Below are 27,517 nucleotides of genomic sequence, written 5' to 3'. Positions count from 1 at the left end.
AGAGGAGAAATCACTGCCTGGCTTCAAAGCTTCAAAAGATATGCTGACTCCCCTGTTAGAAGCTAATGTAGTTGGTGACTTAAAGTCAATTCTTGTTTACCATTCTGAAAATCTGACAGCTCTTAAGAATTATGCTAAATCTACTCTGCCTGTGCTCTATAAGTGGAACAACCAAGCCTGGATGTTAGCACATTTGTTTATAGCATGGTTTACTGAATAATTTAAGTCCACTGTTAAGATCTACTGCTCAAAATACAAGATTCCACTAAAAATATTACTGCTCATTGACAATGCACCTGGTCACCCAAGAGGCCTGGTGGAGATGTACAAGGAGACTAATGTTTTCATGCCTGCTGATACAATATCCATTCTGCAGCCCATGGATTAAGGAGTCATTTTAAATTTCAAGTCTTATTGTTTAAGACATACATTTTGTAAGGCCATAGCTGCCATAGATGGTGAGTCCTCTGATAAATCTGGGAAGGAATCTTCTGGGAAGAATTCACCATTCTAGATGCCATTAAGAACATTTCCGATTCATAGGAGGAGGTCAAAATATCAGCATCAACAGTATTTTGGAAGACGTTGATTCCAAGACCCATGAATGACTTTGAGGGGTTCAAGACTTGAGTGGAGGGGTCACTGCAGATGTGGTACAAAGAACAAGAGAACTAGGATAAGAAGTGAAGCCTGAAGATGCCATGGAATTGCTGCAATCTCATGATAAAACGTTAAGTGGCTGAGAAATTGCTTCTTCTGAATGAACAAAGAGTTTTGTGTTTTTTTTTGAGTTGGAATCTACTCCTAGTGAAGATGCCATGAACATTGTTGAAATGACAACAGAGGATTTAGAATATTCCATAAACATAGTTGGTAGAGCAGCGGCAGGTTTTGTGAGAATCGTCTCCAATTGTGAAAGAATTCTATTGCAGATAAAGCGCTATCAAACAAAGCATTGTATGCTACAGAGAAATCTTTGTGAAAGAGAGTCAATCAATGTGACACATTTCATTGTGATCTTACTTTAAGACATTGCCACAGCCTTCCCAACCATCAGCAACCACCACCCTGATCAGTCAGCAGCCATCAACATCAAGGCAAGACCCTCCGCCAGAAAAATAATTACAACTCGCGGAAGGCTCAGATGATCGTTAGCATTTTCTAGCAATGAAGTATTTTAAATTAAGGTATATACATTGTCTCTGTAGACACAATGTTGCACACTTAATAGGTTACATTGTAGGAAAAACATAACTTTTTATGCATTTGGAAACTAAAAAATTAATGTGACTTGCTTTATTGCAACACTCACTTTATTGCAGTGGTCTGGACCTGAACCTGCATATTTCTGGGGGATGCTTTTCTACTGCTGCCATCTTTGACCCTAATCCAGATGAGGATCCTGTATAATTTTAGCCAATAAGCCAGTATAACATTTCCCATCACTGGGGAAAGAGAAAGGCTGATCAAGGAGTGGGTCAGATTAGGGTTAGGGATGGGAAGGCTAGAGGCCTTGGGGTCATCACCACCAGAAGAGCATTCTTTCATCTATATTTCTGTTACAGATTTTATTTTCTCCCCCACCCCACATCCCAATTTGATCTTGAAAAGTCCTGGAGGAAGCATTGTTCTTGTTCCCATTGAAGCTATGCTAACTTTTATAATCAAATTCTTCAACTGTCTAAAGATTACTAACATCAATCCGAAAACCAATTATAGAAAATTCCCTCAGTCAGAGACCCACTTTGAGAGTATTCAGTTGTGATTCAAGGAGCATCACGTGCTAGGAGTCAGGGTAGTTCTAGGTCCAAAGCAGACTTGGGTACTTTTGGCTTGTGCCAGTAAAACTCGCTCGGATTCGATTTTTAAGTTAAAGCCTTTATAGTCTTTCCAAAAAGTTACTCAAAGGATAGGAACATCTCTAATACAATACATAGTCATACATGTATACAAAACTCACTTTATGTCCCTCACACCCATGACAGGGCACCTCTGGCTTTGGGGCCATGCCCTTGTCCCACATGCCTACCTCACTGTCTCTGTGCCAGAGAAATCTTTCACAGTCAGCAGATGAGGCAAATGTGAGCTGGGGAAGAAGCCCCGAAGAGTATTTCCTTTCATGGCAGAGGCCCATATAATAGATTCCAAAGAAGTAGGAAATACACGTTTCTCCACTGCTTGAAATTTCAGGACTTCCTAATAACATGGTCATATGGAGGCTTCTTTCTAAGCTTAAGAAAAAAAAGCAAACAGAGCTTTTTAAATTTTTTAAAATTCAGGAAAAGTCATAATTTCCTTCCCCAAACCATGACTGGTTTTACCTAATGGACTCAAGGGTTGGGGGGATGTTGGAGGTATCCACTCACATGGTGAGGCTCTTAGGCTCCAAATCCAGAAATTGATTTTTCATTGAATTTCATTGTGAAAGTCTCAAGGTTCAAAAGCCATTTACAAGCGAGAGCCAGCCTCAACCTCAGACATGGTCCATGCATCCTCCACTCTAACAACACCTGAAGTATTTGCTATTCCCAGAACTTGACTTGACTTTCAGGATGCCTCCATGCCTGGTTGATACCATTTCTTCTGTCTGGAATTTTCTTCCTGTCTGCTTGGCAAACTGCCATCCCTTTTTCCAGGGCCCAGGTCTCTTTTTGTTTTGTTTAAGAGACAGGGCCTTGCTCTGTCGCCCAGGCTGGAATGCGGTGGCACAATCATAGCTCACTGCAGCCTCAAACTCCTGGGCTCAAGTGATCCTCCCACCTCAGCCTACAGAGTAGCTGGTACCACAGGCCTGTGCCACCATGCCTGAGTAGTTTTTGACATTTTTAAAACATGTTTTGTAGAGATGGAGTCTTGCTATGTTGCTCAGGCAAGTCTCAAACTCCTAGGCTCAAGTGATCCTCCCACCTCAGCCTCCCAAAGCACTGGGATTACAGGTGTGAGCCACCACGCCCCCCTGCTAGGGCCCAGTTTTTAGGAAGCCTTGAATAATCCTCCCCTAGGAAAAATTAATTACCATCTCTTCTGTGCTCTCAGAATACTTTGTTCACACTCTTTGTTCACAGTATTCACATTGTCATAAGTTGGTGACTTGTTTCCCTTCCTTCCTTCCTTCCTTCTCTTTTTTCTTCTTTTCTTTCTGGGTGATGTGGTCGTTAAGGTCCAGGAGAACCAAGAGCTAGTCTTATTTGTCTTGTGTGACAGTGGGCATTGAGGTTGAGAGTCCAGACTCAAACCATACACACTGCTTGGTTGGCTTGCACTTCCTGGCACCGTGACTCTCTGATTAAGTTTCTTCATCTGTAAAATGGGCAAATTCAATACCCACCTCATAGAGTTGTGAGAATTAAATGGTTTATATAGGCGAATCACTTAGAAAAAATCAGTACCTGGCATAAGTGCTAAGTGCTAGCTTATTATCATCCCTTTACCTAACTCAACGCCTAGCCCAACACACACTAGCTGCTTGTATATGTTTGTTGAATAAGTGACTTAATTAAAGAATGTTAGAATGTTTATTAAAGAACATCTACTCTCAGAGGGAAAGTCAAATTTGTACATTTTCCTTACTAAAAATTGGTACATTATTTTTACCTTAAATATGCCTAACTTTAAAAAAAACAACAGAGAAAACTTAGAATTTCAAAACAATTGGCTTATCACAAAAGTTTTTGATAGAGAGTTTTATTTGAATTTTTTTCTCTTATCAGCCAATGCTTTAACACAGACGTGATCACTAACTGCTTAACAGATGGACAACTTTTCAGAAAAACTGAATGCTAAAAGTTAATAAAAGCAGAATATTTACATTAGCAAAATTTGATTTTTTTCAGGTAAAATACAACTATCATGGAAGGTCATACCAGCGTTTTGCTTGGAAAGCTCCCACAGAAATGCTTTATAGGAGAGCATGGATACCTGCACACTATGTCCCCTGGGAAAGTTAGAAGCAGACATACTGTTTCTTACCCCACATGGGTAGAGCCTGGTCTGTTATACTATACTAGGAAATAAGTCTTTAAATTTGACAATGGGAGAGGACTTGGCCAAAACTTTTAGAACACTTCATCTGATTGGAAATTACTTTTTCCTTTGGGCTTGTCCATTTCATGTTCAGGGAAAGGGAAACATGATGTAGTAACGTGATGTTCTGCTATCATTCTTCCTAGACCTCCTGGTATGAAATTTGCAGTGTCTTGATGTGTGAGGTCTCTCTGAAAGAGCTGCAGGGAAAACAGCTGGCGATAAACTACCCCTTTAAACAGGCTGTGGCTACGTGATGCCTGGCTTACTCAGTAAATCTTCTGGAAAGAGACTCTTTCTCTTGCTCACTGCTCAGCGTGGAAACAAGAAAAGGAAGCCAGAGGCTCCTGTAGCTTCTGCCCTCCCCTAGCCTCCACCAGACAACCCCACTATCGAATGCACAGAGGAGAGGATCTGAGAGGAGGGTACTGTCAGGCTAAGTGGGGGTAAAGTAGGAACTGAAGGAGGAGGACAAAGTGGGTTGGAGGAGATGAAATTGAAGGATTGTTGGAGGGAAAATGGAGTAGGGGTTTGAGATGGAGCTTTGTAAGAGCTGCATTTGCCTCCTGGTTGCAAAGGGAATAGGTGGCTATTCATAAATATATATAGGCCAGGTGGAGTGGAGCGGGCAGGGCCTGATTGCTGAGGACAAGTAATTGGTCTTCCTTCTGGTTTAATGCTCTGCTCTTTGTGTGCCCTCCCAGATGTTTTTCTGTTGCCATGGTGGCTGGAGCAGAGGTAATAGCCATGGAGCAGGGAAGATGAGGCCGTAGAAAGCTTTTTGCTCTGTTTTAAAACTGATTACAGGAGCTTCACATTTGGTGCATCTGGAGCACTTTTGTAATGGCTTTTAAAAGTTTTCCTTCATCTGCTTGCAGGCTAGCTTTTGCTCACCCTGAAGCCTGTGGGGAACCCGGATTATAAAGATATATCCATGCCCACAACGGTGGGGCCATGCAGCCACTTGCTGTCTGGGAAAATAGTCAGGGTTTATTCAGCAGGGGAAAAGGGAGAGGGAGGAGGAGGGAGTGACAAAAGGGGAGGAGCTTTACGGGTCACCTGCAGGGATGTTCAATTGTGTAGGAGCTTTATTTATAGTAAAATTCCTTAAGGAAATAGCCTGTATATTTTAGATAGAAAGTGTGGGTTTGTGGTGTGTGTGTGTGTGTGTGTATTCTCCTTTCCCCCATCTAAGTTTCTGAGGAGTCAGGCATCTGCAGGAAGCTTTAGATGCCTACTGGAGGGCAGGAGGACATAGCCTGCAGCTCCTGGAAGGCAAGCGGTGATGGCATGAAACTTACATCTGTGCCCAGCTTTCCTGGATTAGCAATGTCATTCAAGCTTGCCAACCCACAGGAAATTACAGCAGCTCACTGCTGCCAGGAACTCAGTTCCAGGTGTCTGCTGGTTGTGCTCCTTCACTGAGGACCTCCATTTCTCCAGGACAGACAATAGGAGGCCTTTAGTTGCCAAGGATCAGAAACCTCTGACTATTTGGTGGGCCCCTACAAAGTGGGTTGCTTTTCAATAGGTTTCACATGATAAATGGTGCAGCAGGCCTATGCTATCCACTCAACATCATTGCCTCATTTCTCTGGATGTGTTGGTTCTACTGCCAAATGAAACAGGGCTTCAGCTGGGACATCAGGCTCCAATTCTCACCACTTGTTCATTTGGAGTCTGATGTGCATTAGAGCCATTTTGTAAACAGTTACCTGACTCTCACTTCAACCAACAGGAACTAAAAATAGGCTTGTTGGAAGTTTCACTATGCTAAGTCTGAAATATTGGACATGAATTGAACCCCAGTGCTGGACAATTGAGGTTAACACCTAATCATTTATTCCACTGATATTGACTAGGCATTTACCAGGTACTGTGGTAGCTGGCTCAGAGCTGAGGGGATACCACGATAAATAAGACAGACACGATCCCTGCCCCTTTGTACTTTGTCTAGTGAGAGAGACAGACAGGAAAAAAAAAATCAAACAGACAGGTTGACCAATGAGAAATTGTGGCCAATATTATGAAAGATGCAAGCAAGGTGCTGAGCTGGGGGGCAACAGGAAAGATGGGCCCTTCTTTAAATAGAGTAGGTGGGGAAGGCCTCCCTGAGGAAAGAGTATTTAAGCTGGGACCCTGAAGTTGTGAGGGATCCAGCCATGCCAAGAGCAGGGGTAAAAGGAAAATTCCAAGGGGAGCCCTTGATGGAAGATCCCACATCCTCCGCCAGGAGTGAGGCACAGTGCCACAGTGCTCAGCATGGTGTATCACAGGAGATGAAGCAGCAACCTTTAGATCTGGGACATTTTACTGAAGGAGGCCAAGGAGCAAGCCCTCTTGTTTCACCCTCCCTTGCCTTTCCTTACCAATGTTTTCCTCTTCTTGTGGATGTAAAAAATAAAGACGGATGAACATCTGATCTGAAGTGAGCGTTCTCAGCAGACCATCCACATCTAAAAGAAAGCAGATTTCACACGGATTAGGACCTCGTTTTAATATGGCAATCCGCACTTGTTTGACTCTAAGTTAATGATCGCTCCTTTAAAAATGTTACTTAATGTCATTTTGCTCTCTTTGTAAAGGAGACTTCAGCTGTTGTTGAAATTAAAAGTTGTTATAGAAGAACAAAGCTAACATGATCTTTATGTTCATTTCCTTTTAGATGATCTGGGAAGTGAAAACGTGAAAGTGTAAGTTTTCCCTGCTGCTTCTGATCCACCTGGGGTGTGAACAGCAACTGTTAAGGTGGACAGCTGCCTTTCCAGGTGTTTTTGTTCTGACATCTTGCGGGACCCTCCTGCTTCCCAGGCGGGGCTGGAGATCCTTGGCAGCCTAAGGGAGGATGTGCTGGCATCCCCAAACCCTATCCAGCGTGTGAGTGTGATCTGGGCAAAGACAGCTTGGCAACTGCTTTATTTCGTTGTCCTACATTCAGAAAAGAATCCTGACTGCTACCAATTTCAAGTGCATAGCAGTTAAATATTCTATCCCTAGCTGTATTTCAAGGACATTGGTTCATTTACTCTGGTTAGAAATTTTATCACCAGGAAAGATACTTGAGCTGGTATTTAGCAGGGAGCCCTGGTCGAAGCAGAAGTTCACACAGCAAGAACCCCCAGGGATGGGAGAGAGAGAGGAGGAGAAGGGAAGAGTGGGAGGAGCAGGAGGAAGGGAGAGGAGGGAGGCAAGGAGGGGTGGGAGAGAGAAAAACAAGCCTCCACTCAGAAGCATGTTCTGGGGTGATGCCATATCTTCCCCATCTTCCAAGCAGCCTCCTGGTTTAGAAACTTTGTCGCTTCCTCTACGCAGTGTACCGCCTATGCTGCTTTCAGAGCTGGTGGTCCATCCTTCCCCAACCCCATCTCCACTAACCACGGGCTCTGTCCCCTGACTGTGCACTTTGAGCTTCTGCAAGTGAGGGCGGTGAATTTCTGAAAGCAACTGCTCCATTTCTCCAAGAGAGAAAGGCCTGGGAATTGAAGGGACAGGTGATAACTGTAGCCTGTTGACAGTGGCCTCTTGACCTGGGGCACTGATCAAAAAACCCCAAGGAACAGGAAGTGAAATTAAGCAAGGCTAAAATGCTTAATGTGGCAACTCCCCGGAAGGGCCTCACCCTGGGAGCCTTGCAGACTTGACTTTGCACCTTCAGGGGAGCAGTCAGTCTCCTGGGTTCCCTTTTTTGTCCACTTGTTGGGCCTGTGGGCACCCCACTTTTGGACCTGTGATAAATGTATGTTTGTTTGTGTGGTAGCCTTTCTTCCTATTAAAGTTTGGTAGTTTGGAATAGGGCAAGCCCCCAGGCTTCCCTAGAGCATAAGGCACTGAATCAAGTTCATCTTCCTCAGGATCAGCATTCTAGTCTCTTTCCAAATGAAATTAGGCATCTTTCACATTTCTTTCTAACAAGTCTTTTGCTCTCTATTTCTAGCCCTATTTTTGAGGAAGATACACCCTCTGTTATGGAAATTGAAATGGAAGAGCTTGATAAATGGATGAACAGCATGAATAGAAATGGTATGTGGTAACCTAAATTTGTTTTTTTTCTTTCCTCTCTAGTAACAGAAGGCTGCAACAGCTTTATAAATATCTCAATAAATCCTGGAGTGAGACAGAGCCCAATCCCACATTAGATCTGGTACATGCAGATAATAAACCTGGTCTGACAATACTTAAATATTCAGCTTAATTGTTGCCACTTGTTTTTATTTCTGTACAAGTTGTTGAAATGGTCTTTTTGAAGCAGAAAATGGTATTTTATTCAAGAAAGGAAATCTCTGAGGCCAAATGATCTGGAAAAAGTTAGCATCTGGCATTACCTTATACATTACAGAATTTAAAGATCTACAATTTTAAACTGACTATGGATATAAAACTTTATCAAATGTAGTATCCATAGATCTGTGCTGTTCAACGTAATAGATAATCACCAAATGTGGCTATTTAAATTTAAATTAATTAAAATTAAAATTAAAAAATATTGAGTGTTTAGTAGCCAATGGCTACTAAGTGGACAGTGTAATGTAGAATATTTCCATCACTTTAGAATGCTCTATTGGACATTGCTCATGTAGATGGTGATATACATACCCTATATAAAAATTTCCAATTGATATCTGGCAGTAATGGAAGTATATGTTCCTTACTTTTTAGTAAATCAATAATGGGACTTTAAAATGATGACAGCTGCTTTTTCTTTTTTAAATTCCCTTTAAAAATTAATTATTTTTACTACTTAGATTAAATTAATAAAACCCAGCATTATCATGTCATTTGTATTTTTTACCATTTATCTTAAAAAAAATACCCTAGGGTCTGTCAAATTCAACACTCTACAGTAGAGTTAGAAAATTCAGAGACTGGTTATAAGAATTATTACTACCAGGCCAGGCACGGTGGCTCACGCCTATAATCCCAGCACTTTTGGAGGCCGAGGCGGGTGGATAACCTGAGGTCAGGAGTTCGAAACCAGCCTGGCCAACATGGTGAAACCCCATCTCTACTGAAAATACAAAATTAGCTGGGTGTGGCACATGTCTGTACTCCCAGCTACTAGGGAGGCTGAGGCAGGAGAATAGCTTGAACCCAGGAGGCAGAGGTGGCAGTGAGCCGAGATTGTGCCACTGCACTCCAGCCTGGGTGACAGAGCGAGACTCCATCTCAACAAAAAAAAAAAAAAAAAAAAAAAAAAAAAAAGAATTATTGCTACCAGAGGCTTATCAAGGTGTGATTTCAAAAAAGAGCCACTCAGCTAACTTGTACAATTTCTAACAGTTTTTCATATTGAGGAAAGAAGGACTCTGTAAAGCCATTCTATTTGAGGATGGGGCAGGTCATTGAGATAGTCCTTCAGGAGTCTCATTTTGTTGTTTTTCAGTTGCTAAAAGTAATATGCATACATAGTAGAATTTGGAAAATGCAAAAAAAAAAAAAAAAAAAAAAAAAGAAAAGGTAGTAGAAAAAAATTCACCACAGAAAGGCAATCTCTTCTTGCTATGTTGTTGTATTACATTTTGTGCCAGAGATTTTGTGAAATATAAAATCATGATTCTGTCATACTCACTAAAACCAGAAAACTGGAAAAGGCATTTCTATTTGACAACTAAAGCTGAGTTATTTTGACACATAGGTGATAGAATCAAAGAATTTTTTTGCCCTTAAAAATAACGAGTGGTGTAATAGAAAAGAACTCATGACCATAGGAAGATCAACTGTTTTCCCACTTTACCCAATTCTTTCCTACCGTGCAATCTGATGGAGATCATTCTGCAGACACATTGGAACCTCAGGCGAAGCCATCTTATTCCACTGTCTATCCTGAGACATGCAGATTCTAGCTTTTGGAGCACTGGGGTGCTGCAAGGACAGAATAACCAAGTAGTGATGAATTGTGTCCTTTCCAGTGTCAGAGGCACGTTGAAGTTTTGTATCTGTGTTATTAGTGCTTTTTCCATTTCAAGAGCCTTGACATCATTAATCTTTTCACCACTATCACTCCTTGGTGAGGCCATTTTTGTGCAAGTAACCACACAGATCAGAGAACTATGGTATTTAACTGTATCAGGTTTGTGGATAGAAAATACAATTTCAGTAACTAACAATGAGTTTGCTTTTATTCTGTCCTAGCTGACTTTGAATGTTTACCTACCTTGAAGGAAGAGAAGGAATCAAATCACAACCCAAGGTACTTCTCATTTCTACCACAGATTATATGTATATGGCGGGGGGGCGGTGGGGATTGGGAACCAGGGTGGAACACTTCTTGCTTGCCTTCTCCGTGCCTATAAATTGTATGAGATCATTTACGTGGGTGGATATGTGCATAGTGTGGAGAAGAGGAAGTGTGTTACAGAAAATAGAAGGCCACAAGGTAAATATCCTAGGACTCTTTATCTTTAGAAATAAATGAGTATTGACATTTTCTTGCCCTTCTAAAGAGACACTGTTGCTTCAGCTTCTGTTTTAGTCATAAAGCTTTCCAATTATGACAAACTGTAGGTTTGTTTACCTTGGATAAATAGATGTTTGGTAAGGAAAACAGATGGAGGCGACAGTCTTAAAGTGGGTAACTGTAAACTAGAGTGAGAAAATAAATGGGAATTTTAAAAAAATGTTCCATTTTACCACTAGGTGGCTCTGGTTGATAGAAAAATTTTAGTGCTTTGGGGTTTGGGTGTATAGTTTAGCATTCCACAATCTCATTTAAATTATATTATCTTTTGTGAGGATAGAAATGACCACGTTTGGGGTGTTTTGATTAGAGAACTGTTTTGTCAGGACATGGGAAGTGTTCTAAGGAAAAAGGATTGATGGTTCAGAAGGTTGGGGACTGGCTCTGCAGAGCTCTGCTGTGACCTTGGAGGTACTGAGTTGTTGGCAGCAAACACTCATGGACACCCGGAGAGAAGAAAACTTGAGCCTGTGCCTGAGATATCAGACTTCTGTTGGAATAAATGGAATAAACCTTCAGGCAGGATAAATCCTCTCCCTCCATGTTCACCAGAAGTCTGGTGCCAGTCAGTCACTTGTCACCAGGCAATCCCTGAAGCCTGAGCATCGCGAGGGAATACTGATTATTAGGCAATGGTTGGGGCAGTCAGGTGTTTATCTTCGGACCCTTTTTCTGCGTCTCCCCCCTAAACCTTACTTAAGAATTTACCATCCCAAATCTCTCCTCACATCACACCACCACAGTCTTACTCAGACAAACCTCAGCTCTGATGCCAAATTCTATACCTATTGTAGATTTAGGTCAATATCACCACCCTAGGCATTTTCATGTTAAGATTATTGCCAGTTCAGGAAGGATTCTATCCTATTTAAAAGAGATTCCAGATCATGCTTGGTGGCGCTTGCCTGTAGTCCTAGTTACTTGAGAGGCTGAGGTGAGAGGATTGCTTGAGCCCAGGATTTCAGGATTGTAGTGAGCTATGATTGTACCACTGCATTCCAGCCTGGGCAACAAGCAAGAGCAAGACCCTGTCTCTAAAAGAAAGGGGGAGAGAGAGAGGGAGAGAGAGAGGGGGAGAGAGAGAGAGAGAGAGATTGATTAACAAGCAGGTGGAAGAAAACAACAATGCCAGGGGGAATATTACAAAGGAATATTTTCCCCATGTTTTGATCTTACCTGGAAATATGTAACTGTATATGTCTGGTATAGGGCTCAGATCACTACTAAAACTCCATAAATATCTTAAGTATCTTATCACTCTATCACTGATGAGCACCCTCAATGATGCTAAAAACTACCCTCAGTGGTTTTTACATTCCTGCCTTTTGCTCTTTGAAATTGTTGGCAACATGGAAGAAGCTTAACATTACAGAATTGTATGGCAGTGAAATCTTCTTAAAAATCAGATTTTTGGCCAGGCAATGTGGCTCATGCCTGTAATTCCAACACTTCGGGAGGCTGAGGCAGGCAGATCACCTGAGGCCAGGAGTTCGAGACCAGCCTGGCCCACATGGTAAAACTCCGTCTCTACTAAAAATACAAAAATTAGCCAGGCATTGTGGCGGGCACCTGTAATCCCAGCTACTTGGGAGGCTGAAGCACGAGAATCCCTTCAACTGGGAAGGCGGAGATTGCAGTGGGCGCTGATCACACCATTGCACTCCAGCCTAGGCAACAAGAGTGAAACTCTGTTTCAAAAAAAAAAAGTCAGATTTTTGAAATAATGAGAAAATGAGCTAGAGTCTTCACATAGTTAAATTATTGTTTTAAAAGGGAATGTCTACATTCCACTGTGGGTCCAGAGCTGTGTGGCATTCACAGGATGGCTGTCAGGCCTAACTTTATGCCCTCTCGTAATGCCAGCACCAGCATTCGAGAACCAAGAATGGCAAGTCCCAGATCTTTGTACCACTAGGCACTTTCTGATTACTTCAAAGGTTATTATGATATTGCAAAGTTAATTTTTTATTCACTAAAAAATCTAAGAAAAGTACATTGGATTTAGAACAAAGCCCAGAACAAAGTAAGTTCTCAATAAGCACTGGTTATTGCTAGTATAATTATTAGGAAGTTAAGACTGATGTACAGAAACTCACTGCCTTTATACTAAGACCCAGCTCACTGGATTAAAAAAAAAATTCACTTCCTTTATCCTAAGCCTGTATCCTAAGACCCAGACACATCAATATTGGTGGGCGAAGCATTATTTTTGTCCCTGTGTTCCCTAGTGGTTTCTTTCTGGACCTACCAATCCTGGGAAATCAGGAATTTGTTTGATCTACTATGAGACTTTCAGTTCTCCTTAATTACTGGCATAGGCCCATTAATGTTGGTGATTTCAGAATAGTCCACTTATCACTCTGGAGTTTTTTGGTGTTTTGTTGTTTTGTGTAGAGACAGAGTCTCATTCTGTTGTCTAGGCTGGAGTGCAGTGGTGTGGTCACAGCTCACTGTAGCCTCAACCTCCTGGGCCTAAATGATTCTCCCAACTTAGCCTCCAGAGTAGTTGGGACCACAGGTTTGTCCACCATGCCTGGCTAATTTTATTTTACTTTATTGTGGTGACAGGGTCTCCTTATGTTGCTCAGGCTGCTTTCAAACTTTTGGGCTCAAGCAATCCTTCTGCTGCCTTGGCCTCCCAAAGTGTTGGGATGACAGGAGTGAGCCACTGTGCCTCGCCCAGTCTGAAGTTTTTAAAAGGATATTAACACCTTATAATTTGGATAATCTTTCTTTTCTGTCATAATTTTATTTATATTTCTTTTTCCTATCCTAATGTTTTAATGACATTGATAATCCATAAAATGTTTACTTTGAGTATCTACCCTGGGACAAAAATAAGATTTCTTTTTTCTCTAAAAGCTTGTGAATTGTTATAGATACAGATGGAAAGTGCATTAGTGGGTCATTGGACTTAGAAGACTCATTTTAAGACCTAATTTGAATGCTTGTTTGTTCTTTAGACTAAAACAAGTCACTTTAGCTCTCTGAGTTTTAATTTCTTCATCTTGAAAAATGGAAATAAGAACATCTGTCCTTCTAGTTTCACAGGATGATATAAGAGAATGAAACCACCTAGCTAGGTTTTATTTTTATCTTAATTTTTTTTTTCGAGATGGAGTTTCACTCTTGTTGCCCATGCTGGAGTGCAATGGTGCAATCTTGGCTCACTGCAGCCTCTGCCTCCTGGGTTCAAGCAGTTCTCCTGCCTCAGCCTCCCAAGTAGCTGGGATTACAGGTGCCTGCCACCGCGCCTGGCTAATTTTGTATTTTTAGTAGAGATGGGGTTTCACCACATTGGTCAGGCTGGCCTTGAACTCCTGACCTCAGGTGATCCATCCACCTCAGCCTCCCAAAGCGCTGGGATTACAGGCGTGAGACACCGCACCCGGCAGTAGCTAAGTTTTAAAGCACCACGCAAGTGAAACTAATTATTCTTATGCAGTGGCAATTGTTCTTCCCCCTCCCACACTGGGATTTTAAAAGATTATTTTTAGGGCAGTTTTAGGTTTACAGCAAAATTGAGCAGAAAATACAGAGTTCCCATATACCCTCTGCCCTCACACATGCACAGCCTCCCCCATTATCAACGTCCCCCATCAGAGTTCTACATTTATCACAATCAATCAACCTACATTGACACACCATTATCACCCAAAGTTTTCCATTGGCTTTTACCTTGTGCATGATTCTTCCTCTGTCGTCGAAGTAGTATACAGGTGAATTTAATGCTTCAGAAAGTATGTAACAGTCATTAAAAATTGAATTTAGTGGAAAGCACACTTCTCCTTTCTCCTGATAAACAAAGACTTCTGGAATTCATTTACAGGGTGCCACTTTCCTTGATGCTAGAAAGACATCCCTGACATAGAACCTCTGTTATCTATTAAGTCCATAGAACCTACGACCACCATGCTTCTGGGAAAAGGGAGTCAATCTGATAACCATCCTACACTGAATATACCACATTGTGTGCAAAGACTTCAACTCTTCAACCTTGTCTTGTTAGGGTCTATAATCTCAGGCCTTTCAGAACTTTATCCTTGTCTCATTGGCCAGTCTTGTTCATTACTTTCCTCTGTCCTCATTGAATGGATATTCTTCCTGAGCTATGGAATCCGAAAGACAGCACAGGATTTTAATAAGGACCAGAGATGTACAAAATACTATGAGAAGTGGACACTATGGTTTTCATGTTTGAAAGAAATCAATAGGAAAAGCAACAAAGGAATCATGGGGGAGGGGAGTGTTTCATATTCTTATTTTCCATCTTAGCATCTTTTCCGTGATTCATACCTGCTATGTGCCTGGTGCTGCACAGGGGCATAGTGTCAGTGGGAGGAGGGTGCTAGGAGGAGTCTGCCCTCAAGTTGAAGAGAATTTCATCCCTGATCTGGTTAAGCATTGCCAACACATGGTAACAACAGAAAACAGATCCTTTTGGTTGGTTGTTTTAACTTCTGTGTAGAAAACACACTCCCTTACTGCCTAACCCCACCCTCACAACACCCTCCCAAATGCCACTAGATAGTGGTGCAAACAAGAAAAAGTCCCTTTTATCATGACTCTTCCAATCTAGCCAGCCTCTTCCTTCTTCTGGAGGCATTTGTAGTTAGACAGTTTCCTGAAAGCTTGGTGTTTCTGTCTCTGCAATCTCAGATGAATAACCACAGACAAGGAATCGCAAATATTAGCCAAATGCCTGTCTTCTTTCCTCTTATATCTCTTGACCACAGGGATGATTTTACATTAAGCAGCAACATAGGGAAAGATTAGGGAAAGAATTAGATGTGGTTCTGCTCAAGTGGGTTTATAATTTTGAAAATACAGTAATAATTACAGCAATAGTAAGACATTTACATCACATTTTCTATATGCTAGTGCCTAAGAAATTAACTAAGAGAGAGTGACAGTATATCTGTTCTTATAATAATTCTACTGTTTATTCTATAGTTTACGTTTCTGAGCTCAATGTCATTATAAAAAGGAGTCGCTTCACTATTTTTCAGGAAAAATTTAGGTTAGTTTAATAGAGAATTTTGTGGATTTCTTCCTGTTTCATCCCTTCTCTTTGTCATTTTTTGAGAAAGTATAATTTTTGATGTAGGTTTTCAAAAGACATTTATTGAGCACTTAATATGTGCCTGACACTGTCTACATCATGTCAAAACAACCAGTTAAAAATAAAATAATTTGAGTAAACTTAGAACTCAGAGAGGTTAAGTGGCTTGTTCAAGTTCACATGGCAGGTTCGTAGCTGATAAAGCTCAATCTAGAGAAAAGTTTCTTTTAAAAATGTATTTTCATTCTCTTTTATTATTTTGTTAAAATAAGAGATATTTCATAAATTAAAAGACAAATTATAGATTAGAAAAAGAAGAACACTCAGCAGCAAGAAAGCCAGCCACCATGAGGCTAATACAGGAAAGTACTCAGTGAATGGTGTGTCTGTCACTCAGCACAGTCATTGACAACACTTAACCATTAATTGCAAGAAAACAGCAGTTTTATGTGAGCTTTTTTTGGCCTGTCTGCTCAATTAAATCTTTGTGACCACTTCTAATTTTTTTCTTTGTGCAGAGGCTTCTTTCCTCTTTTCTTCTTTAGTCCCTCAAAGTCATTTAAAAGTATATAGATCCTTCTTGACTTACAGTGGAGTTAGGTCCAGAGAGACACATTGTAAGTAAAAAAATTTGAAGTCAAAAATGCACGATATTTTCAAATTATTATGTTTATCTAGAGATAGCCCCATCATAAGTCAAGGAGTGGAGTGAATACATATCAATTTTGCTCCATTGTAAAGTCAAAAAAATTGTAACTTAACCACTGTAAGTCGGGGATCATCTGTAATTCAAGTATTAAGTGTCGGATTCTCTCAAATCTGAGCTTGATATTATGAGGGATACAAAGTAACAGTTTATAATCCTGCAGGATGATAACCTCAAATAATACTATTAAAACACAGATGCACGTGCGCACGTGTGTGTGTGCATGTATGTGTTGGATGAGAGAAGATGTACTTACTTTTAAAAACCACAGCATTGCTTGAATAGTGGCCCAGATTGTATCCACAACACGGGCATGATCTATGCGCATGACTAGGCTTGCCTCTGATGTTAGCCAGATGCATTACCTCAATCATTCCACCTGAGACCAGGCCTCTTGCAGGAAGGAGAAAGGACATTCTATTGAAGAGAAAGGGAGCCTGATCTAATTGTTATGTGACTTTATGCTAAACTGAACTCTGCACTCCCCACAAAAATGAGTTAGAGAGCATCATAACACAAGAAAGTTTTAACATCGGTTTATTGCCATCTTTGGAGACAGAGTACATGAGCTGTGGTCATAAAGAGGGATTGTTACAAGATAGACTGGTCAGGAGAACAAAGATGACTTATCTAATCCTGACTGCAACAAAGGGGTAATTATGAAACAAGGTATTACAGTTGCATCAGTCCTTATTTAACTGGTAGCATGCCCATTACATGCCTTCTTAAAGAAAACAATACAATGATGCTTTCTAATCAATTAAATTTGGTTTTATTTGTCAGCCTGTTACTATACAGGCTTTTGGGAAAGGTGTTCCACTTTCTTTCTTTCTTTTTTTTTTTTTTGAGATAGGGTCTCACTCTCTTGCCCAGACGACTAGAGTGCAGTGGTGTGATCTCAGCTCACTACAGCCTCAACCTTCCCAGTCTCAGGCAACCCTCCCACCTCAGCCACCCAAACATAAGGTATAAGGTTGGTGCAAAAGTAATTGCAGTTTTTGCCATTACTTTTAATAGCTGGGACTACTGACACGAGCCACCATGCCCAGCTAATTTTTGAATTTTTTGTAGAGACAGTGTCTCACTATGTTCCCCAGGCTGGTCTCGAACTCATGGGCTCAAGTGGTCCTTGAGGCTCAAGTGCCCTGGCCTCCCAAGTTGCTAGGATTACAGGCATTAGCCACCACACTTGGCCCACATTCTTAAAATATCTAACATTCCTAGAAAAAATGCTTGCTAATGTTACCATCATAGTTAAGTTACCAAAACTGCTTTCAAACTAAAGGTTTGAAAAGGGATCACTTATTTGATTTGTTGCAATTCTGTGACAGTTTGCTAAGATCTTTTTAACAGAGAACTCTAGGACTTTTCAGAATTAAAAATGTCTAGGTTTATTTGATGATTCCACAGAGAAAATAAATAGCCAAAAAGACAGCAGGAAACATATCTAACTAAATAAAGGAAGGAGCATTTGGGAGAGAATGCCTCCAGGCACAAGTGGCGGGCCAGGTCCCAGCTTGCTGCTTTACCAACATGCCTGATGTCCATCCCAGCACCAGTAAGAGCTGCTACACTCTGGGAGTGGCCTGATGTCCCACAGGCGAGGCAACTAGTAGCAGTGCTTTGTCAGTTGCTCACGGTCCACAGAGCTGTGGCAGTGGGCACCATAGCTTGAGCTTCTTTTCCTCTTTGGTGCTTTAAGTTAAACAAGTTCTTGTTGATGGACAGTGTCACACAGTGAGCCTTCAAAATGCTTCTCCTTAGAAATTTAAAGTTTGTTTTGGAAGATGGTTGCTGAAAGCCTTTGGATATTTGAAACAATATTCATGCTAGTGTTTTACCAACAAACACTGGCTACTTATGTAAAACCTGCAAAATAAGGATTACTAACATTCATTCATGTGTCTGTGTGTCAGGCCTGGAGTATGGTATTTCACCTGCATTTTCTCATTTATTGTTTACAAAACAATAAAGCTCATGGTATAGTTATGTATGTTTTGCAGGTGAGATGAGATAAGAAACTCCGGCTAAGAAAGGTTAATTTGCCTAATGTCACATAGCAAGAAAGTGAACCCTGATTCAGACTCAGGACAACTGACCCAGGGCTCTTATCTACTATGCTAAAAAAGCCACTTGTTAGCACACACCAACATTGGTAATATCACAAAAATGGCACAAACGTAAACTACCCAGGGATAAACTTAACTGAAAAAATGCAGGTGATAATATAAAATGTTCAGATTCTTATTGTGGGACATAAAAGACTTGAACGAATGGAGAGGTATACTGTGTTCCTGATGAAAGACTCAACCATGTAAAAATGGTCATCTTAAATTCAACCCAGTCATCTTAAAAATCCCTATGCACATTTCATCTGGAAGAATAACTGGTTGCAAATAGCCAGGATAATTCTAAAAGAAGGAAAAAGTGAAATTGTAAGATGGAATAAGGGTGGGGGGTTCACAGGGAGCGTGTCACGCTTGATCAACAGTTAAAACAGTGTACACTTGGAATCAAATTAGAATTAACATTTCATAGCAAGTGCATTATTTAATAAATAGTCTTGGGACAACTGACTAACATTTGGGGAGAAATTTAGAGCTCAACCTCATGCTTTATACTAAAATATACTCCAGGTGAGTTTGAGTGTTAAAAAGAAAGAAAAAAAGCCAGAAAAAATATAGAAAAATATTATATAGCTTTAAGGAGGGAACGAGTTTGAAAGCATGACACACAAGTCAGAAATCATATTTGAAAAGGATAGATTTGGCCGGGCACCGTGGTGCACGCCTGTAATCCCAGCACTTTGGGAGGCCGAGGTGGGCAGATCACGAGGTCAGGAGATCGAGACCATCCTGGCTAACATGGTGAAACCCCACCTCTACTAAAAAAGTACAAAAAAATTAGCCAGGCGTGGTGGCAGGCACCTGCAGTCCCAGCTACTTGGGAGGCTGAGGCAGGAGAATGGTGTGAACCTGGGAGGTGGAGCTTGCAGCAAGCCGAGATAGCACCACTGCACTCCAGCCTGGGCGACAGAGCGAGACTCTGTCTCAAAAAAAAAAAAAAAAAAAGGGGGGGGGATAGATTTAACTACATTAAAAACTCAATGTTCTTGTACTTCAAAAAACACAATAGGCTGGCTGGCCATGGTGGCTCACACCTGTAATCCCAGCACTTTGAGAGGCTGAGGTGGGTGGATTGCTTGAGCCCAGGAGTTTGAGACCAGCCTAGACAACATGGCATGACCCTGTCTCCACAAAAGTTAGCTAGGTGTTGTGGCACACAACTGTAGTCCCAGCTACTGGGGGAAGGGGAGATGAGGTGGTAGGATTGCTTGAGCCCAGGAGGTCGAGGCTGCAGTGAGCTAAGGTCTTGCCACTGCACTCCAGCCTGGGTGACATGGCAAGAGCCTATCTAAAAATAAAATAATAATTGTTCCACTTTAAATATGATCAGAGACTATTAATAAGCAATTCAGCAAAGGAGGAAATTAAAATTACCAACTAAGCTTTGTAAAAGGTTTATTCTTTGTGGTAATAAAAGAGTAACAGTAAATATGAAACCATTTTCACCTATTGGACTCACACAAAAAAAGAAAATAATAATATTCAATGTTGGAGAGGACGTGGGGAAAAGGATAGTTCCCTAAAGAGTAGTGTTGGAAGAATGTAAATTGTAAAAATTTCTAGGAAAGGGGGATAATTTGACAATGGGCCATTAAAGCTTTAAAATTGTATATACTTTGACCTAACAATTCCTTTTCTAGAGATACATGCAAAGGTAACTATTGGAAGTTTCCAAAGATGTAGCAATGTTTATAATAAATAAAAATTAAAAATTTGAAGTAGCCTAAATGTTTAACAATAAGGGATTGGCTAAAAAAAGTTTTTGATTTAGTGAGACAATACAAAGCTATATAGCCACTAAAAAGATATTGTATATTTATTAGCAGAGACAGATGTTTACATGTGAATGAGAGTGAGAAAAGCAGATTACAGAACAATATATAAAATATGATCCCATTTTGTACAAAAAGAATATATATCATTATCACAGAAAAATCTTTGGGAGAATAAATACCAAAATGTTAATGTAGTGAGATTATTGGTATTTTTGTTTTGCTTATTTGTATTTTCTATTTTTTAACCAATGAATATGGACAAATTTTATAATAATTAACTTTAAAAATCACTTCTATTACAACAGCTGGACAAAGATTAATGTTGTGGACAAAAGAGGGCTTTGCCTTTGTTGTTCAGCTGTATATTATACTCTGCTTCAAGTGGCTGAAATTTCAAGATAAGGTCACAAAGGAAAACATGCAATTCAGAGACTTATGTTCTATAGAGATAGACTCCTGGATCTTTCAAATATTCTCTTACTACCACCCAATTTCTAAGAAATTAAACCTCCTTGGCTAATTTAAAAGTTATTCAGGGTGACATAAGTGAAAGGGGTTGTCATATCTACTCTTCAGATGAAACATTTCTAAGTTTTCAACCAGGCTTTCATTTGAAATACATTTTGATATGGTTTGTCTTTTTTTTTTTTTTTTTTTTTTTTGAGACAGGGTGTCTCTCTTACCCAGGCTAGAGTGCAGTGGCACAATCACAGCTCACTACAGCCTCGAACGGTAGGGCTCCTGCAATCCTCCCACCTCAGCCTCCTGAGGAACTGGGACTGCAGGTGTGCACCACCACACTTGGCTAATGTTTAATTTTTGTAGAGATGGGGTCTCACTGTATTGCCCAGGCTGGTCTCAAACTCCTGGACTCAAGCAATCCTCCTGCCTCAGCCTCCCAAAGAGCTGGGATGACAGGTGTGAGCCACCACGCCTACCCTAGTTTGTCCTTTTGTTCACTTCCCTGCCTCAGATAAAATTCTGTCCTCCCCCTCCTTTCCCATTGTTCTTCTCTCCTTATGATAGCTTATGCCTCTGTGTTCACAACATGAACAAACACCACACACAAACCTATACACAATGTCTCCTGCCCTTTCATGGATCGATCCATCCATTATCTATCTACTTATCTACCTATTTATCTATCTGTCTGTCTGTCTATCTATCTATGTGTGTCTCCGTTGCTCTGAAGTCCTTTTAGAAACACATGGAGTTTCACTGAGTAGGAGAGCACTGAAGTAGGAGTCAGAAGAATATCACCTATTGCAGACTATCCACACCTATGAGCGAGGGAGATACCAGATCTGTTGATCATTATCATTCAAGCTCCCTTGAAAGCAGAGGTCACTTCAAATAGAGGCCTGCTAGGATGTGAGTGAAGGGAGTACAGAACTAAAAAGAGAAGCGTGAGGAAGGGAAGTGCCACCTGTTTTCCAGGAGACTTGGTGGAGCCGTGGGCCCACCAGGAAAAAGGTGTGGAGCCAGGTACTTGGCAAAGACAGCCAAGTGAGAAGCAAAAGACCAAATTAGCCAACAGCATGGTCATATTCAAATACCATGTTCATCATTTATGTCTGCTCACACCCCAGGATGCCCAATGTTTGAATTCTAAATGACACTGAAAAGGCCCCTCCAGCTCCTTCGTAGGTATGAACAAAACGGGCTATTGAAGATATGCCGGGACCACAAACTCTTGAGAGAAAACGGCATGTGGAAAATTTGTTTCAGAAAAAGGCAATTTGGCACGTATTCATAGAGAATGGGATTAGATTTATTAAACGGGGAACCCCCAACTCCATCTGGTTCTCTCTGCATCAGCACTGGGGAGGGCTATGAGGAGAAAGAGCTAGGGATTATTTTTTGGCTTTCATGGATTTCTTCCTCAGGGATCAGATATAAAATTTAGACTGACCTTCGTTTCAGAAATTGTAAGCTGGACACCATTGGCTTCCTGACGGTTTGTGATCTCTTCAGTCACCTCCATAATGGAGTGACCAGCTCTCTTTAGCTTCTTAGAGATATGTTACCGTTGGCCGGGCGCAGTGGCTCACACCTGTAATTCCAGCACTTTGGGAGGTCAAGGCGGGCAGATCACAAGGTCAGGAGATCCAGACTATCCTGGCTAACACGGTGAAACCCCGCCTCTACTAAAAAAAAAAAAATACAAAAAATTAGCCAGGCTTGTTGGTGGGTGCCTGTAGTCCCAGCTACTCAGGAGGCTGAGGCAGGAGAATGACCTGAACCCGGGAGGCGGAGCTTGCAGTGGGCCGAGATCGTGCCACTGCACTCCAGCCTGGGCGACGGAGCCAGACTCCGTCTCAAAAAAAAAAAAAAAAAAAAAAAAAGAAAGAAATATATTACTGTTTTGTGTGTGTGTGTGTGTGCGTTTTTTGTTTTTTTTTTTACAGTGACAGTGAATCCTAAACCTGAATGGCGCTCATGTTTTCCAAGAGAAGCAGCCCCTGAGGGAGTCTGCTGAGGCTGCCAACAGAGGATGAAGAGGATACAAATTTAATTAATTTCAAATCAACATAGACACAAGAACCTTTTGCTGTTTCTTCCAACGCCCACTCTTCCTAATGATGGCATCACTTGCACTTGGAAGAATGTGCAATTGAGAAGTACTAGGAAAAGGCCTGGCTGCCATCCATCGCTGCCTCTGAGGGTGGAGAAGGAGGCGGGTGATGTGCTCACTTCTGATCAACATGTGTTGCCTCCTCTCAGCCAACTTCTAGCTCACTGCACTCACTCTGGTCATGATAAATGTTCATCACCTTTCTGCTTCATTCCTTAGGGCCTAAATCAGGAAGCTGTTTTATCGATGGTTTCCTTTTGGGTCACTAACCAGCTTTGGATAATTTCCTCTGATTATTCAAGTCCTGGGACAGGTAAACTACATTCAGCAGGAACTTTTCTCGAGGAGTGTTATGTCATGGAAAAGCCACCAAACACAGCAAGTATTTTAATGAATACACCATCCCAGGGGGTCAGTAAGCTCTGCCTGCCAAGAAGACACAGTGAGAGGGGTCCACAGTCCTGATGAGGTGGCGTTTGGTAACTTGTAGACCCTAGCATGGCCAGGTCTGGTCACCCTTAAGAACTTCTCAGAGAAACTAGGAATCTTCAGTGAAAGAACTAATGTTCTCCTCAGCTGAAATTCCCTTGCTTGTCAGCATTTCTGCAAAGCTCACACTTGTTTCACCATACCTCCCTTGGATGTGACATGTGGGTAGGAAGTATGTGCAGGTGGGAGTCATCTGTCAGCCTTCTATGTTTCAGAGATCCTGAAGGTGGTTTGAAACAAACAGAAGAGGAGCAGGAAATATCCGTGCCTGTGGCAGATCTCACTCATCATGCTTAGCATTCTCTCCTGCCAAGCTGGGATAAGCCTCATGTCCTAACACAGCACAACAGGAGGTCTCTGTCAGTCCATCAGAGATGACATTCTATGTGATATTTTTGACATCCTTGTGCTAAAAGCAATGGCACAAAATGGAAAAGGGCCTATTGACCACACCTACTCCAATAAAATCGTTCTCCATTTATTCCTTAATTTTCTAAATCTGACCCCTTTAAAGCAATCTAGCAAATTGAGAATCCTCAGCTCTCCTTGGATACCTGATATTTTATTTCGAGAAAGAGACAAAGAAGGAAAATTTTATTTATTTTACTACCCACATATAAACCGAAGGGAGATGGGACTACCCAAACATTTGCTGCTCAATTTTGTGTCTTGTGCTTGAAAGTCTGCCCTAATGCATAACAAAAACTACTTGTCTCCTACCTTTTGGGATCCCTTTAACAAGTACTTGCCTTCTGAACTATGTGGATAATTTCAAAGGCAGAGTTCCAGACTAGAGAGGTCTTTCCATACAATGAAAGCTATAACTAGCTGGTTGTGTTTAACCACTGCTATCACGCTATCCTGGGACTGCATAGAGCTTTGACAAAAGACAGACTTCATGGTACATAAGTTCAACAGATTTTCTGTCATATTCTCACCAGCACATCTGAATGAGGCTTTGTGTTTTCCTTGCTCTCTTGCATGTTCCTTTTCAACTCATGGCCCACAGTGACTCTCAGATATTTATGCCAAAATTGCATACAATTGTTTTCTGAATCATAACTTGTCTATTTTTCTGCCTATGTGTGCTACTTTCAGTTTGTTTCTCATCAACATTTTGACTCTCATAACAGCCTCCATTTGCCTCTTTCTCTCTTTAGGTATCTAAGATCTTTGAACACCTGGGCCTTTACATTTGATCCAACCCTATCAAATAATGAACTTTTCAGAGAAGTATCTGGGGTCCTGGAACTTCATGTTGATGAAGTCATATTATATAATATGATAAAAGTATTCTCAGGCAGTATTTTAAATAATTTCAAATTCTAGAAGAAGCAAATTTCAGTGACATGTCATTGAGTTTTTATTTGGTAAAGCTATAATTGTGCAGCGTACAAAGCACTTTTTAAAAAGATAGTTTATTCTGTCAGGGTATATGAAGTTAGTATACAGCCAGAACAGCCAAGCCTCAATTCTTGTACCTTGTGTCTTTTTATTACTGTTTAATCAATAGATATCATATGTTTATGACAGTTTCAAGAATTGTTTTTAAACCCAAACTTAATTTTATGTTTCAGACTATTGTTAGAAAAACAAAACAAAAAACAAAAAAACCCTCACTAATTTTCCCTAATTGGATAGGGCAATCAGAACAAAATCTGACTTTCAAATATTTAAAAGATATGTAAGTTTGATTGCATTTTTGTACATTTTAAGCAAACTAGGTTAACAACAACATAGCCTAGTCAAACTTCTCAGGAAACTTGTTTTAATAAATATGTAAAAATACCCATTCATGACTCTTGACCCAATGGTGTGACTCCTCCCTCTGGGAAGGGCTTTGTTACCCAGTGCAAGACCACAGCCTGGATCCACCTTGATGTAGGTGGCTCCTGGATAACCCACATCAAACAAATGTGATAAAGATGAGTAAAACTGGTCTTGGGAAAATAATTTCATAGTTTTTTTTTCTCCTAGTTATGCTGTATAATACAGGAGAACCAAAAGCTGTAAAATTATTTTATTTTATTTTTTAGAGACAGGGTCTCACTATGTTGCCCAGGCTGGTTTCAAACTCCTGGGCTCAAGCAGTCCTCCTGTCTCAGCCTCCCAAAGTGCTGGGATTACAGGCATGAGCCACTGAGCCCGACCAGCTGTAAAATTATTATATTCATTTTCACTATGTGCTACTTCTTCTCACCTGACTTTTTTTTTTTTTGAGATGGAGTCTCACTCTGTCACCCAGGTTAGAGTGCAGTGTCACGATCTCGGCTCACTGCAACCTCCGCCTCCCAGGTTCAAGCAATTCTCTTGCCTCAGCCTCCCAAGTAACTGAGATTACAGGCCTGTGTCACTATGCCCAGCTAATTTTTGTATTTTTAGTAGAGATGGGGTTTTCACCATGTTGGCCAGGCTGGTCTCAAACTCCTGACCTCAAGTGATCCACCAGCCTCGGCCTCCCAAAGTGCTGGATTACAATTGTGAGCCACTGTGTCTGGCCACACACTGACTTTCACTGTAATATCTGGATGTTTTATGTAACATATCTGGGCAATAGGGCTTATGGCAGAATTGGCCCTCATGGTGTAGGCCTTCCAAGTTCCAAGTCTCATTTTTAGTATTCCTCCGTTCCAACCCCTGGATCCAGCAGTTCCAACAGCCTGGATCCACCTTGATATTGACAGCCAGGCAGATGCTTCTGCTGATCACCGCACCTCTAGCAATGGAAATGGATATGTTAAGAAAATACTTGTCTATTCTTTTATTTTGGTTGTTTAAACGATTAATTCACACCATCTCTGAAAAAAGGCCTTATGTTGACTAAAGAAAACATAGGCTTTAGTTTCAGCTTCTGTCAGAATTAGTACCAATTCTGAATCTGGTGGAGTGATAAGACATGGTTTCATGCTGGGAAGACACTGCTGAAATCCTCCTTGTGGGAGAACATGGAAATTTTATAGTGAATTAAATTAACGCATGTGACTTTTCACATTCAGAGACATTCAGGATGAATTCTGGGGTTTCCATTTAATAGCTATAACAGGCAGTCCAGAACAATTTCACATATAGCAGCATTTCTGCTATGTGACAATGACCAAAAGAGTTCCTGTATATTAGTGTCGAGTGGACTATTTCAAATTGCAGAACCCAGACAACCAATTGCCTGAATTATTATTATTTTTTGTTTTTAGCAACTCTTTGGCTTTATCTTGATACTGTCTTGTCTGGCACCAAAGTTTTATTTCCTTCTTAGTCCTCTTGGGGGTAGTTTTTGGGTTTTTTTTTTAATTTTTCTTTTTTTGAGACCGGGTCTCATGCTGATGCCCAGGCTGGAGTGCAATGGTGTGATTATGGCTCACTGCAGCCTCAACTTCCCAGGCTCAGGTGATTCTATTACCTCAGCCTCCCAAGTAGCTGGGACTACTGGTGTGCACTACTAGGACTGGCTAATTTTTTGTATCTTTTGTACAGATAGGGTTTCACCGTGTTGCTCAGGCTGGTTTTGAACTTCTAGGTTCAAGCAATCCTCCCACCACAGCCTCCAAAAGTCCTGGGATTACAGGCGTGAGCCACCATAACTGGCTGGAATTATTTGTACCTGGACCTCGTGTTTTGTTTTTTTGCCCTACTATCTTTTCTAAATAACATATCTTGTTCCTGAGATAGCAGTATATACAATTATGTAAAATAGAGCTTTATATGAACTCTGTACATGCTCTAAGCTCTTTTTGAATGATATTTTAAGAAGTTTCTAAACCAAAGTGCTTAAGATAACATGAAGACGTTAATTTCATGAAGACTGTACAAGTTTAGAAGTACAATGTAGACCTGTTTAAGACAAAGGTGGATGGGCTTTGGGGTTTTTTTTACAATTGGACTTCAGGTACAGAAGGCTTGGGTAATGGTACTCCTCAGTTCATATCACCTTATCATTGGCCTTTAGTATTTTGTAAATAAGTAACTGGACTTTTATGAAAAGCATATTCTTAACAGTTTTCCATTTCCTTTTTTTTTTTTTTTTTTTTTTAAGATAGGGTTTTGCTCTGTTGCCCTGGCTGGAGTGCAGTGGCACGATCTTGGCTCACTGCAGCCTCCACCTCCCAGGCTCAGGCGATCCTCCTGCCTCAGCCTCCCAAGTAGCTGGGATTATAGGCGTGCACAACTGCATGCACAACTAATTTTTGTATTTTTAGTAGAGACAGGGTTTCGCCATGTTGGCCAAGCTAGTCTCAAACTCCTGGGCTCAAGTGATCCGCCCACCTCAGCCTCCCAACATGTTGGGATTACAGGCATAAGCCACCATGCCC

At 41.0% G+C, this 27,517-nt stretch overlaps 2 protein-coding genes across 2 annotated transcripts in view; one reads left to right on the top strand and one right to left on the bottom strand.

Annotated features, from left to right (window-relative positions):
* TMEM154 (transmembrane protein 154) overlaps positions 1 to 24,998 on the top strand; it is a 53,910-nt gene extending 28,912 nt beyond the window's left edge. The window contains exons 4-7 of the mRNA XM_003815894.5: positions 6,689 to 6,716; positions 7,958 to 8,043; positions 10,153 to 10,210; positions 22,555 to 24,998. Coding sequence (XP_003815942.1) covers positions 6,689 to 6,716; positions 7,958 to 8,043; positions 10,153 to 10,210; positions 22,555 to 22,570 — 188 coding nt within the window. The 3' untranslated portion in view covers positions 22,571 to 24,998. The remainder of the gene's footprint in view (positions 1 to 6,688; positions 6,717 to 7,957; positions 8,044 to 10,152; positions 10,211 to 22,554) is intronic.
* LOC117980090 (uncharacterized) lies at positions 1,827 to 3,342 on the bottom strand. The gene is made up of 2 exons (XM_034959274.2): positions 3,017 to 3,342; positions 1,827 to 2,231 (listed from the first exon to the last, which is right to left on the bottom strand). Exons 1-2 carry the CDS (start codon positions 3,331 to 3,333, stop codon positions 1,922 to 1,924), a joined length of 627 nt encoding a protein of 208 aa, XP_034815165.1. The 5' UTR covers positions 3,334 to 3,342; the 3' UTR covers positions 1,827 to 1,921.
* Positions 24,999 to 27,517: the final 2,519 nt, after the last annotated feature.

This window comes from Pan paniscus, chromosome 3, assembly GCF_029289425.2.
Source record: "Pan paniscus chromosome 3, NHGRI_mPanPan1-v2.0_pri, whole genome shotgun sequence".
Taxonomy (NCBI): Eukaryota; Metazoa; Chordata; class Mammalia; order Primates; family Hominidae; genus Pan; species Pan paniscus.
This window is presented reverse-complemented; position numbering and strand designations above follow the sequence as displayed.